The 14,424-nt window shown below is 35.0% G+C and overlaps 1 protein-coding gene across 4 annotated transcripts in view; it reads right to left on the bottom strand.

Moving 5' to 3' along the window:
* Positions 1-14,424, bottom strand: part of AHI1 (Abelson helper integration site 1) — a 215,619-nt gene that overhangs the window by 200,296 nt on the left and 899 nt on the right. For all 4 annotated transcript variants that reach the window (XM_027085763.1, XM_027085773.1, XM_027085784.1 and 1 more), the window contains exons 3-4: positions 10,003-10,070; positions 7,993-8,117 (exon numbers count right to left, since the gene is read on the bottom strand). In XM_027085763.1, the coding sequence (XP_026941564.1) occupies positions 7,993-8,117; positions 10,003-10,012 (135 nt within the window). In that variant the 5' untranslated portion in view covers positions 10,013-10,070. The remainder of the gene's footprint in view (positions 1-7,992; positions 8,118-10,002; positions 10,071-14,424) is intronic.

Here is a 14,424-nt window from a genome sequence, read left to right as displayed (position 1 = left end):
TATAGTATATAGCTTTTTGCATCTAGTTTCCTTCACTCAGCCTAAAGCTTTGGGATTTATACATGTTGTTGAGATTATAGTAATTTATTCCCTTGCATTACTGAGCAGTATTCCATTGTGTGGAGAGACACTACATTTTATTTCTCCATATACCAATTAATGGACATTTGAGTTATTTCCAGTTTTGCATATTATATGTCTTCCTTTCTCTTGAGTGAATACCCACTAGTGGAACTAATATACTATATGGTCAGTACACAGTTAAGTTCTTAAACAACTGTCAAACTGCTTCCTAAAGTGGCTGTACCAGGTCACACTCCCAAATGTATGAGTTCTAGTTACTTAACACACTTGTCAGCACTCCACATTGTTAGTTTTCATCTTTTTGTGTTGTAACAGGCGTATAATGGTATCTCATTTTTTTAAATTGCATTTTCCTAAATACTAATGACCCTGAGAATCTTTACATGTGCTTATTTGCTATCTGTATCTCTTCTTTGCTTAAATGTTCAAATCTTTTGCCCATTTTTGTAAGGTTGTTTCACATCATTGAGTTCTGACAGTCCTTAAAATGTCCTAAATACACTTTATCAGACAGTGTGTTGCAAATACTTTCTCTCAATTTATAATTTACTTTTTCATTTTCTTGGCAATGTTTTGAATTTTCACAAAACCCAGTTTATCCCTTTTTTCTCTTATGGTTCATGCTTTTGTATCCTGAGAAATCTGTTTATAACTCAAGGTTACCAAGGTTTTATCCTGTTTCTTCTACAAGTTATATAGTTTTAGCTCTTATGTTTTTTAGGTCGTTGATCCATTTCTATTTAATTTCTGAACATGATATAGTCAGTTTGTAATACTGTATACATATATCTGATTGTCCCAGCACCATTTGTTGAAAAGATTGTCCTTTTCCTCATTTTGATGTACCTTGGCAATTTTGTCAACAATCAATTGACCATACACATTTGGGTCGATTTCTAGAGTCTCTTCTGATCTATGACTTACATATCCACCTTTATGAGAATACCAGGTTGTCTTGGTTACTAAAACTTTACAAAGAGTTTTGAATCAGATGACAAAATTCCTTTGACTTTGTTCTTCCTTTGCAAAATTGTTTTGGCTATTCTAGGTCTGTTGTTTAAATTTTCAAATAAATTTTATAATTATATTTTTAATTCTTAAAAGTCTGCTGGCATTTCGAATTGAATCAATAGATCAACTTTCAGAGAATGGATAATAATAATCTGTCAATAATTATTTGACAATAATGATTCTTTCAATCCATGAATATGGATATCTCTTTATTTATTTGGTTTTTACTTTCAGCAGTTGGGGGATTTTCAGTATACAGGTCTCACATATTTTTTGATAAATTCTTCCTTGATTGCTACATATTTTTGTTACTACTATAAATGATATTTTAAATTTTAATTAAGTTATTCATTACTGGTATAGAAATACAATTGGTTTATACTTGGACTTTATATTCTGCTAAACTCATTTAATAGTTCTAACAGCACTTTTTAGAGAGTTTGTCAACTGCAGATGAGATTCTTTTACTTCTTCACTTATCTTTATGCTCTTTTTAAAAAATTGCATTATTGCATTAGTCAGGGTCACCTGCACAATTATGAATATGCATGGTGATGTGCTCAAGCTTAGGGCAAAAGCTTTCAGTTTTTTACTTTTAAGTACAATTTTACTGTAGGTTTTTGTAGATGCCCTTTATCAAGTTGAGGAAGCTTCCTTCTATTCTTTTTGTTTGTTTAAGAGTTATCAGAATGGGTGACCAATTTTGTCATCTTTTTATTGCATTTGTTGAGATGATCATGTGGTTTTATTTAATCTTATGATATGGCAAATTACACTGACTACTTTTTTCAAATGTTGTGATATATTCCTGAGATAAACCCCACTGGTCACAGCGTATTATCCTTTTTATATAATGTAAGACTGATTTCCTAACATTCTGTGGAAGATATTTGCTCTAGATTCAAAAGGGATACTGGTGTAGGTTTCCTGTAATGTCTTCATCTGGTTTTTGTTTTAGGGTACTTAATAATTGCCCCCAAAAAGAGTGGAGAAGTAGTCACTCTTTTTGCATAGTCTGAGTTTATATAAAATTATTATGATTTCTTAAATAATTTGGTAAAATTTATCAGTGAAGCCAGCTGAGAAAACTAGCCACCTGGTTTTCTTTGTGGGCAGGTTTTTAACCACAGACACATTTTTTTAAAAGATATACAATATTCAAGTTATCTGTCCCTTTTTGAGTGAGCTTTGGTAGTTTGTGTCCTTCAAGTAATTTATGCATTTCTTCTAAGCTGCTAAATTTATTGAAACCAGGCTGTTGAATACTGCTGGAAGAACCACTTCAAAACTTGGCACTATTGTAAACGTTTAGTCTACAAATTCAACTGAGGCCTCAAAGCTACGGACAATTCTTCTATGCTGCATAATCTGTTCATATGCACTCTTCTGTGGCTATTTCAAACTTCCTTCACTCACCTCTGATGTCCAGTACTGTCACTTATTGACTCACTTTCACAGATAAAAGTCATTAAAAGGGAAGCTGTGGGCTTCCCTGGTGGTGCAGTGGTTGAGAATCTGCCTGCTAATGCAGGAGACACGGGTTCGAGCCCTGGTCTGGGAAGATCCCACATGCCGCGGAGCAACAGGGCCCGTGAGCCACAACTACTGAGCCTGCGCGTCTGGAGCCTGTGCTCCACAACAAGAGAGGCCGCGATAGTGAGAGGCCCACGCACCGCGATGAGGAGCGGCCCCCACTTGCCACAACTAGAGAAAGCCCTCGCACAGAAACGAAGACCCAACAGAGCCAAAAATAAATAAATAAGTAAATAAATAATATTTTTTTTAAAAAAGGGAAGCTGCTTGGTAGCAACTTTCTGCTACCAAGTCTACAAATTTTCATGCACCCCAAATGACCTTTTTCTTTTCCTTCTCATTATAAAGAGGTGGGTTGAATTATGGTTTTCTCTAGATATATAAACCATAATTTGAAAAGATAAATGCACCCCAATGTTCATTGCAGCACTATTTACAATAGCCAGGACATGGAAGCAACCTAAATGTCCATCAACGGAGGAATGGATAAAGATGTGATACATATATACAATGGAATATTACTCAGCCATAAAAACGAATGAAATAATGCAATTTGCAGCAACATGGATAGACCTAGAGATTGTCACAGTGAGTGAAGTCAGACAGAGAAAGACAAATATCATGATATTGCTTATATGTGGAATGTAAAAAAAGGCTACAAATGAATGTATCTACAAAACAGAAATAGAATTACAGATGTAGAAAATAAACTTATGGTTACCAGGGGGTAAGGGGAGGGGGAAGGATAAATTGGAAGATTGGGACTGACATATACACACTACTATATATAAAATAGATAACTAATAAGGACCAACTGTATAGCACAGGGAACTATAATGGCCTATAGTAATGGCCTATATGGGAAAAGAATCTAAAAACAAGTGGATATATGTATAACAGATTCACTTTGCTGTACACCTGAAACTAACACAACATTGCAAATCAACTATACCCCAATAAAAATAAAAATAAATAAATAAAGAGGTGGGTCTTCTTGTGTTCTAGAAAACTTTCCTCTCCCGCATCATCAATTTCTCCATTATCTTCCAGCTATCAGCATTTAAATACCTGAATGCAATCAATATCATCTTCACAATATCCCTTTTTACAGCCAAACTTCCTGAAAAGGTTGTCTATACTTGTTGTACTGCTTCACCTTTCTATGAACCTTATATTAAAAAGCTTTGCTCTCTACCCTGCTAATAAACTTTCGAATACTTATTTGGTAAGCAAAAATACCATCTCTGGTTTCCAATCTGAATAGCTTTTAAAGTGTTTCTATATTTTATTAGTCAATGTTATTTTCTCTTGTAATTAGTTTTATTTTTCATGCCTTTTGCTCACTTAGAGATTTAGTATCTTACTATTTATGGCATTTATTTGTGGCATTTCTTTACATGTTAACAATAGGAATGGAACTTACTCATAAGGTTGCTCTGAAGATTGATAGGGTAATAACTATAAAACACTGAAAAGATCCTTCTAATTCCAGAATATAGATGTTCAATAAATGTTAACAATTATTATATATTATTGGCTATATAAAAGAGTATTAGATCTGTGGCTACTAAAAAAAATCACATATTTTCCTCAGTGAATTGGCTTTTAGTTGCATTTGTTTCTGACTCAAAAAAGTATTTTCTACATCAGATTTATTCATTCAACAAATATTTAGTGAGTCTTCTGTGTGCAGACAGGGAATATTCTCGTTACTTGGGATGTCTCTCATTCCTTTTAAGATCAGAGTATCTTTCTACACTGGAAAACTGAACCAGTCCATTTCTATTTTCTTATTTAGGTATTTGTCTACTAATTTAGATTTTTACATTTACTTTTTTAAGATGTCTGAAGTGTAATTTAATGTGAGATAAAATGAGACTGTAACTGATCTTTTCCCCCAGAAGCTAAAGCAACTCTATCAATACTAGTTCTTGTATCATAGCGTCTTGAAACACCTGGCCTAAGAAACTTCTACATATTTAACTGGTTTCAAGGCTCAACCAGATATATATATTTTAAATCCTTCATTTTGATTCATGTCTCTGGAAATGGTACTACACATTCAACTAATCCATCTTCAGTAGTTTTCTTGTTTTTTTCAGGGAGGGAACACTAGAGCAATTCTTTGCTAATTCACATGCTCGCTATTGCCCTCACAACTGACTGACAATTTAGGCAAGTAGATTCCTTGGAACACAATTTTCCCCTAAATATTGTAGAGATATTGCTCCATTGTCTTTGGCCTTAGTGTTTTTAGAGAGAAGTCTGAAATGCACTAGATGTTTCTTCTTCTGTTTAGATGTTTGCAAAATTTATCTTTTTTTTTTATTACAGTTTTCAGATATAGTTCTCATCTCATAAAATTTACCTGAAATGCAAGATGTATTCATCTCTTCCTAGATGTTTTTTTAACCTCAGGAAGGTTTCCTCTTCGTGCTCTTTTTACTGTTTCTGCTCCACTAGTGCTGTCTGGGAACACTTACTTGTAGGTCAAGTATTTCTATATGTCCTTGTTATTTCTTACAGCTTTCATTTTAGTTTCAGCCATTTCTTCTCATGAACAATGCTTCATATTTGTCTGACACATTACTAATTAAATTCTTCCATGGTGTCAATTCTATTACTTAGGCCTGAGATATAGTTTTAAGGAAGCAATGAAGAGAGAACGTGGAGCCTGTGGTTTTAAATCCTTATTCTACAATTCTTACACGATATTAAAAAATATGGCACAAAATTCATATATGTAGGTTATCCTGAACAGAAGGACTGCAGGTTGTTTTGATTTTACTCCAGTGTAAGAAAGTCTTTGAAATCTAATGAGTGAAAGTTAGCTCATCCATTCTGGTTATTTCTGCTTCACTGTCTTTGACTATTTTACAACTCAGTAGAGAAAGAGGGTTAACATGTAGAAAATTGATAGTAATACAGATGTTTCCTGTCCATAGCTATGTAAATGATTTCTATTAATACAATGCAACTGAATTTTGTCTGTTAGATAAATCTCTGTAAATTAAACCCATCTGAACTGATTATAACATCTTACTGGTTCCCTCATTAATTAATGATTTAAATAAAATCTTTGTTATATGTTAAAAAAAAAAAAAATATATATATATATATATATAAAATAACTCCTACTTACTCTATTTCTGCCTATACAGCCCTGGCAAAGATGGTAAGTCGTTTTCTGTTCAGATGTTCATAAAATTTCTCATATGCAAAATAAGAGCTCTAATATCTATTTTCATGATTAACATAAAAATCAGAAATAATATTTGTAAAACTCTTATCAGAGTGCCTGATAGGCAGTTGAAAAACAGTAAAATGCACCTGCCATTATTACAAATTTTATTATGGCTTTCTCTTTGCCTAGTTTTCTTATTTCAGCTTGCTTCCTTTTCAGTGTCAGCCTGTTCTGCACATGGGAGTCCTTGTTCTTGTTCTGAAGAGATCCCATCACTTCATGCCTTATTAAAAGGGGTCCTATTGGGTTGTGGTTAAGAGAATGGATTCTGCAGTCAGACTGTCAGAGTTTGAATCCTGGTTCTACCACTAACTATGCCACTAACTTTGGGTAAGTTACTCAACCTCTCTGTGATCTAGTTTCCCCATCTAAGTATAAGTATTTCTTTAATGTAGGATATAAAACTTCATAATTTTATTGTTTGTATCGAAAATGAGTGAATATACATAAAATGTTTAGAAGAGTGCTTGAAAGATAGAGAGCACCGTTATCTAGTAAATAAAAGCAGGTATTCCTCCTCTGTTTGCTAAAGTAAATCATTTCAAAAATAGTTTGTTTTCCAGGAATAATCCTCTTCCGTTGAGCTGAAAAATCTCTTCCTAAATATTTTTTTTAAGAATACTTATCTCTGAATTAAGAGAGACCTTGAATGGCCTGGTGTGTGCCAAAAGAGGCTGAGCAGATTACATTTAATCACCTCCCACTTGTGTGTCCCCAACATCTAAACTGGACCTTGGATAAATTAACATATCTTCTGCCCATTTTCTAGTTATCCATTTAATTTAGCATTCCTGGCCTAAACTGCACCTTGTTCATGCACAAAAGGCCCAGTTCTGACAGTGAGAAAAGTATGAGTTTCTACTTTGACTGAGTCCATAAAAATATTCTGCAGACAGTTGTGTCCAGGGTTCTTTCTGCTTTTGCCAAATGTACACCACCTTACTCAAGGGGAGGGCATATCCCAGTAAGCAATGCTGCATCGTCCGTATGCCACTCTTCCCTACCATGCTGCACACTGGTACACCAGAAGTGGCATATTCTATTTTAGAGCAGCATCCACTATGGGAGACCTAATCTGATCCATTCTGTCAGCAGTTCTTAATTAGTATGCAGTAGTACTGGTATACTATGAACCCCTCACATGTGTGCAGCTGCATTCTAGCCAATGCTATAACTTTTTTTTTTTTTTTTGCCTCACTTGAGAATATAACTATTACACTGACGGCTGCCAGACAGTATTAAAATGAACGGGTCTCATGACAAAATACAGACTAGGGTAAAATATGCTACAAGTAAAATGTAGGATGCATATAACTCATAAAACTCCTGCCAAAGAAATGTATGTATTCTTTGTACCAATTACCAGGACATGCATGAAGTTATTTATTTGTGTGGAGATTATGGTCAAAGAGGTAAAAGGTGCAATGGAAATAGCGAGATAGGTTTGAGGAGTGAACAGTGCATTAACTGGGATACTATTACAGATTCTATAATACCTTGGGAATCAGGTTGTAGTTAATTGCTGATTTGTTTAGTATTGCTTTGAGTTCTGTATTTTCAATCCCTTCAAGGGTGCTACCAAAAATTCTATCATTTGAAAGTATACCTCAAGTAGAAAAGGATAAGTATTTCTTTAAGGTTCCACTGATTTCTCCTGGCTCTGCTGGGTAGAATCAGATGAAGAAGTCTAAATAAAGATAAGCCATTAAATATCCGAAGTAAGATATTATTTCTTAAGTTCTTCACAATTCTGGGTTAAAAATCTTGGTTTTCTTCAAGAACGTGTAATATGGCTAGTTTTGCGTTTCCCTGTTATCCCTAATCACTTTAACCAGTTGGTCTGTTATTCTTGTAGGACAGCACTCAAGAACTCAATACTCAAAGAGTGAAGAGTGAGGCTGATTCTAATGCAAGCTTTACTTTACCACGTTATTGACCACAACACAGATTTACTGTTTTTAAATAGTTTGTTTTCCAGGAATAATCCTCTTCCGTTGAGCTGAAAAATCTCTTTACTGTTTTACTGTTTTTAATTTCCAAAGTTCCTTGGAGTTTTCATATGAAAGTCATAATTTTATGCAGATATACAAGACACCATTACCAAATGATCAGTTACTCACTGAGATTTTTTCTCCAGATTTGCCAATTTTTTCCTTCAGTTTTCTTCTTTCACGTATTAGATCATTGTGGGCCTTAAGCAATTCCTCAAAGCGAACTTTGGTCTTCACCTTTGCTTCACTCTCAACTACAAATGATAATGATTCATGTCATTTTCTATGCAACTCTATTATCACACATATTATGTTAAAAAATAAAACCCCCACAGCCTTGTAAATACCCGCATGAGTTAAAAGGGTTAGTCCTTCTTTCTTAAAAACTTTTCTTTTGGCTTTGGTGACACCACACTCACCTATATCCATCTTACCTTTCAGGCTACTCCCTCTAAACGTTTCCTTTGCTAAGTTAACTCTTTACTTATGATACACAGTAGCACCTACGACTGTTATGTGGCCTTAAACAAGTCACTTAACATCTCTAAACTTCATTTTCCTTATGTGTAAAATCGGAATAATCCTATGTCAAAGATCATTTTTTCATGAAAAATGACTAGTGCTTTCCTGGCCAACAATCAGCCTTCAACAAATATTAAAAGCTGAAAGTTGTTTTCCCCTTTAAAACATAAATCAGATCATGCTAGTACCTTGCTTAAGACCCTGTAAGTTTCCCAGTTCACTTAGGACAAAATAAAGCAAGTCCTTCACATGGCCTACATGGTTCTTACTTCCTGGTCTGTCTACCTCTACAGCTTCAATTAAAACAAATATCCCTATAGGGAGGATGGGAGGGAGGCTCAAGAGGGAGGGGATATGGGGACATATGTATGCATATGGCTGATTCACTTTGGTGTACAACAGAAACTAACACAGTATTATGAAGCAATTATATTCCAATAAAGATCTATTTAAAAAAAACAAAAAATAAATATCCCCTTAGGTCCCTACATTCTAGCCAGACATCCTTGTTTTTAGCTCTTCTGCCAGAACAAGCAATCTCCCATGTGAAGCTGCTTCCACCTGGTGCAAACTTCCTCTAACTCCTCACAGCTGGCTGGTGTTAAGATACCTGTTTAGTAAGGTCGATAGCTAGTGGGAAGCAGCCGCATAGCACAGGGATATCAGCTCAGTGCTTTGTGACCGCCTGGAGGGGTGGGATAGGGAGGGTGGGAGGGAGGGAGACGCAAGAGGGAAGAGATATGGGAACGTATGTATATGTATAACTGATTCACTTTGTTATAAAGCAGAAACTAACACACCATTGTAAAGCAATTATACCCCAATAAAGACGTTAAAAAAAAAAAAGGATACCTGTTTAAATGTTGCCTCTAAAGCGGAACATTTCCTGACAACCTCATCTAAATTTCTGTTTCTCACAAGACAGACTGTTCTTTTCCTTCACAGCACTTAACCCAACTTGAATTTGTGTAATTATTTGTATATCTATATACATAAATATACTGTGTCTCTCCCATTATATGAGGTAGTTCATAACTACATCCCTAGCTACTATCATGGGGTCTAGCACAGAGTAAGTACTCAATAAACATGTTTCAAATAAATAAATGCTCAATGAATGAATGCCCAAGAGCAGGTATTGGCAAACTACTACCTGCAGGCCAGTCACCTGTTTTAATAAATAAAGTTTTATTGAAACACAGCCAGGCCCATTCTGTTAAGAACTGTTATGGCTGCTTTTGTGCCTCAATGGAAGAGCTGAGGAGTTGTAGCAGAGACCAAACCTAAAATATTTACTAGCTTGCCTTTTAGGAAAAAGTTTGCCACAGTCTACTCTAAAGTGAAAAATCCATTTTGACAATAAAAAATAAAAACTAACCATATGTTGTTATCATTTACCTTGCCCAGCTGAGTCCCAAATTGCCAGCCAATGAATACATATTAACTTTAATCACCAACATTACATAGAAAGCTAAATATCAAACTATGAAATATCTCTAAATGTAATTTTCAGTTGATGACATCTACTTCATTCCTTAATTGAAGAATCCCTTAAAATAATCCAAACTTTAAAATAAATAATATGTACTGTATAGATAAATTTCATAGAAATCTTACCAGTGGGCATATCTCAGCTTCATGGAGAGCATTGAGTTATAGTGTAAAGCACTGATTCAATAAGGATCCTATTAAAACAAAGAGGATTTATTTGTAATATGGAATTTCCAAATAAAAATTATAAAATACTCTTCACACAAGATTATGTGATTGTCTACTACCTCATCAGGTTTATACCAATAAAATTAAGTTCTCTTATAACAACCTTATGTAAATGACTTAAATACATCTGAATCAGTTTAGAGTCTTAAAGTAAAGCAAACTGGATCATAATTGAGTAAAATATTTATATATTTGAAACAAAAAATTTAAAAAATTTTTGAAAGGCAATAAACATCTAACTTAGTATATTAATACATCTTTTAAAGTATTTTAAGTAAAAAAAAATGAACACTTCTATGTACTTTTGAGAAACCAAACTCCATATCAGAAGTGACTTTCCCAAGCACATACACTATTACACTAGTAAAGTATGCTTCTGGGTAGCACATTCACAGATAATTAAATATTTCTGTACCTGCCACTGAAAATGCTGCAAGAGAAGGTTAAGCACAAGCATTCATTCCATCTTCTCAAATAAATACCTGGGTGTGTTTCACTGTGTATCAAAACCATGGATAAACTCAGTATATATGTTCTTAAATTTCCAGTTTTTGTAAAAGATGAGGGTGTGTGTCCAAAACAGACATTAATTCTCACATTAGAACACAATATGCATATATTTTTAAGAATAAAAATGAAGACTGTTAAAAAAAATTGATTTGACTCAACAATTATCAGTTAAGGTTGCAGATCCCTGGGGATCCACATTCGTGTTCCTTTAGTATTAGGAGTAATTTGGACAGAAAAGTCTGATAACAAATGCTAAAAAGAAAATAATGATTATACAAATACACTAATTATGTGAGTTAACTTCTGTAACAACTATCCGGTATACAGACAAAATAGACATCATTAAATACACAGAGTAAAACCTCCTATTCTTTATTGATAGGAAACAGCATTAACTCTTTCTAGAAGATAATAGATCCAATAAGCCTGATCATCTTTCCAATCTACCCCAAATTAGAAAAGAGAGAGGCTGCAAAGACAACTGTATCAGTAATTGAAACCTGACAGCACATAAGTAGAAAAAAAAAAAAATAAAGCAAATAAGGATTTAATATTTATAGTATTCCATGGTGATTCAATATATAGGAAAATAGCTGAACTATATTATGACTGAGTCATCAAGAAAAGGTTTACTTATATTCTTCTGTTTTATCTTGAACAGAAAATGTATGACATTTTAGACAGATTAAATAAAAACTACTGAAGAGATAGAACAAAGAGTCAAGGATGATTCTCATCTTTTTCAAAAGGAAATAATTAGACCAGTAGTATCATTAATTGGAATATAGTGCAGTATAGCACAAGTGTAGTGAAGTAGTTTAAAACACAAGTCCTGGAATTACTGTAATCTCCCACGGTTACTTGTATGGGCTGGGCAATGTTTCCTCATCTGTAAAATCAGTCTAACAGTGACTATTCAAAGGGCTGTTATAAGAGTTAAATGATTAAAAGGTTAAAACAGTGCCTTAGAACAAGCATCAATAACATTAGCTACAATTATAATATATACTTCTTATGGGGACACTCAGTGAGTTTTAGCGGGGCATGTTGAGCTGGATATCTGACGGGTATTAAGCAGCTATAAGCATTGGCTCTATTGTCAGATTTCTGGATTCAAATCTCAGTTCTACCTGTCAGTAGATTAATCTCAATTTCCTACTCTTTCAAAAGACAATGATAACAGTAAATCACTTACAGTGTTTTTGTAAAGATGAAATAAGAATATGCAGGTGAAACACTAGGCACAATGCCTAGAGCATGGCAAGCTCTTCAAAAATGATAGCTATTATTACTGTATACACATATAGAGTGTGTGTGTGTGTGTGTGTGTGTGTGTGTATGTGTATGGAGATTCATATAAATATATATATATATAAAATCAGTTTGTGTTTGGTAGGTGATATAGTAATCCAGCAAGGAGATAAGAGTCTAAAGATTTGGGCATCATTTATTTATATTTGTGATGGTTGCAAGAAAAAAAAGGGCCAAACACAGAATTCCGGGAGCCCACAAAATACACTAAAAAGACATCAGGGAGATAGATGAAAAACTGGGAGAAGAGTTTCAAGAAAGAAGTGGTCTACACTGTGTGGTACCAAGAGTTCTTGCAAGATTTGAAGAGTGTCCACTGGATCTGCAGTCAGGAAGTCACATGTGCAAAGCTTTTTGTGGAGGGACAGAAACCTGGCAGCCACAGGTGGAGGAATGAATGGAAGGTAAGACCTGTAGAAGAAATGTGTAGATAATTCTTTCTACAATTCTGCTTCCAACTGTCTCCCTCCACCCTGCACAGGCAGTGACATGAGGCAGTAGCTATGAGGTACAGAAAGACTATGGAAGGATTTTGCTGTTTGTTTTAAGACTGTTTCCATGCCTCCATCACACTACCCTTAAAAAATAAACCACCAGAGGAATTTTCTAAAATACAAATGTGATGGAATCATTTCTTTGTTTAGAACTCTTCAGTAGCTCCCAATACTGGAAAACATGAGGTCCTTCCCACTGGGGTCCAAAGCTACTAGTGAATTGACCCCTTGCCTTTCTCCACCTCCCCTTCTCTAGCCACACTTCCACACTGTGGGCTCCAGCCCTGTGAAACCACTTGCAGGCCCTCAAATGTGCCAAACTCTTTCTTGCCTTTGTACCATTACACATACACCCCTCTCTCCTGAAAAATGCCCTTCCTCTCTTGTCTCTCTAACTCCTAACTATCCTTTGACACAGGCTAAGACCTGGAACCTGGGTCCCTTTACTGGTGTGTCTGCACCTGGACAAACATAAACTATAAGGGACTAAAAACAACTGCATGCATGCACAGTTGGGGCAAAATCATGAACAGTAAGATACAAAAGGGCCAAAACCCAACTTCTGAGGTGCTGGGAACAAAAGCAGCAGGATACTGTGCAGGATCCCTGCACACAGCACCACCAATGGGGTGGGCAGAACACCTAAGCCACGCCTCCAGCCCAGCCCACAAATCTGGCCCCAACCTCTCCTCATTTAAGGAACCAGCTCCGCCCCACATCCCGACCCACCACCCCGCTTCCCGTTTTCACTCCCTCGTGAAACAACGAAAGTCCCAATAAAGCCTCGCCTAAACTTCTTGTCTGCCCTCGTATCAATTTCTATTGATTAAAGAGTCCAAGGACCCAGGTCAGTATCAGTATCTTCTCTAGGGAGCTCGCTAACTTTGAGGGGTTAGAGACAGTCTCCATAAATAAACAAGATTCTGAAGATGGTTTTAAAAACTTTTGGTATTTGAATTTCTTTCAAATGTATATTTTTTAAATTTCCCAGAGTCCTCATAACAAGCAATTTTCTTCCTGAAAGCCCAAGTAGTAACAGCAATCGTTAAATATGTCTCCTCTGTGCTCCGACAGCACCTTGATCTTCATACCTCCTACCTAGGCCTTGAATTTTCACTCTGGTAAAATCTTCTGTGACCGTCCCCCACCAAACTGCTAGCTTGTGGAGCGCTAGGCCTGTGCTCTCTTCATCTATGTATCCCATTTTAAAAGTGGGAGGGGGCAGTAATAATGGTTCTAGGGTCAAAATGAGTCAGGCTTAAGCTTTCTTTTTTTTTTTTTTTTTGCCTGGGAAATTGAAACAGCACCTACTTTATTGTAAGGAGAAAAGGAAATACTGAAAAGCAAAGTTATCAGCACAGTGGCTGGCCCATTACTTTATGTCCATTATTATAGTATTAAAAATAAACAATTATGCGATAGACAAAAAATATTAAATTATGTATTTACATTGTTTACTACTATTTAGTAGTCTAACGTACAATCCAATTAGTAAACACTAATATTAATTTAATGATAAACATAGCAAATACATTACAGAAATTATCATCTCTAAATGGTAATGTGTACTATGGCAAATACATTATAGAATGACTAATATTCGATAAGATCATCAGCAAAAATTAAGGTCAAACTTAAAATGACATCTGTGAATCTCATATATGTCATTATATTTAAAAGTTTCTCCCTCACAAACCCTTTTACAGGACCTGCTAAGAGATACAAAATAGGGAAATTAACTGCATTACATTTCATCTCATTTTATGTTTTCTCTAAACGCCTGATTATCAGCCAATAAATGACTAAAGATCAAGGGAAGAAAAAGCAGAGGCTTGGATGATTCGCTCCTTGACCGAATTTTACAGCACGGGATAAAAGGAAACAAACAAAACCCGTATACATAATTAAACTAATATATCAGAATAGTCTCCATAAATATATAAGGTTCTAAATACGATTAAAAAAACTTTTGGTATTTGAACTTCTTTCAAATATATATATATAT

The sequence above is a fragment of the Aethalodelphis obliquidens genome, unplaced genomic scaffold, assembly GCF_003676395.1.
Source record: "Aethalodelphis obliquidens isolate GAN/ISIS:26980383/991018 unplaced genomic scaffold, ASM367639v1 scaffold3, whole genome shotgun sequence".
NCBI lineage: Eukaryota > Metazoa > Chordata > Mammalia > Artiodactyla > Delphinidae > Aethalodelphis > Aethalodelphis obliquidens.
This window is presented reverse-complemented; position numbering and strand designations above follow the sequence as displayed.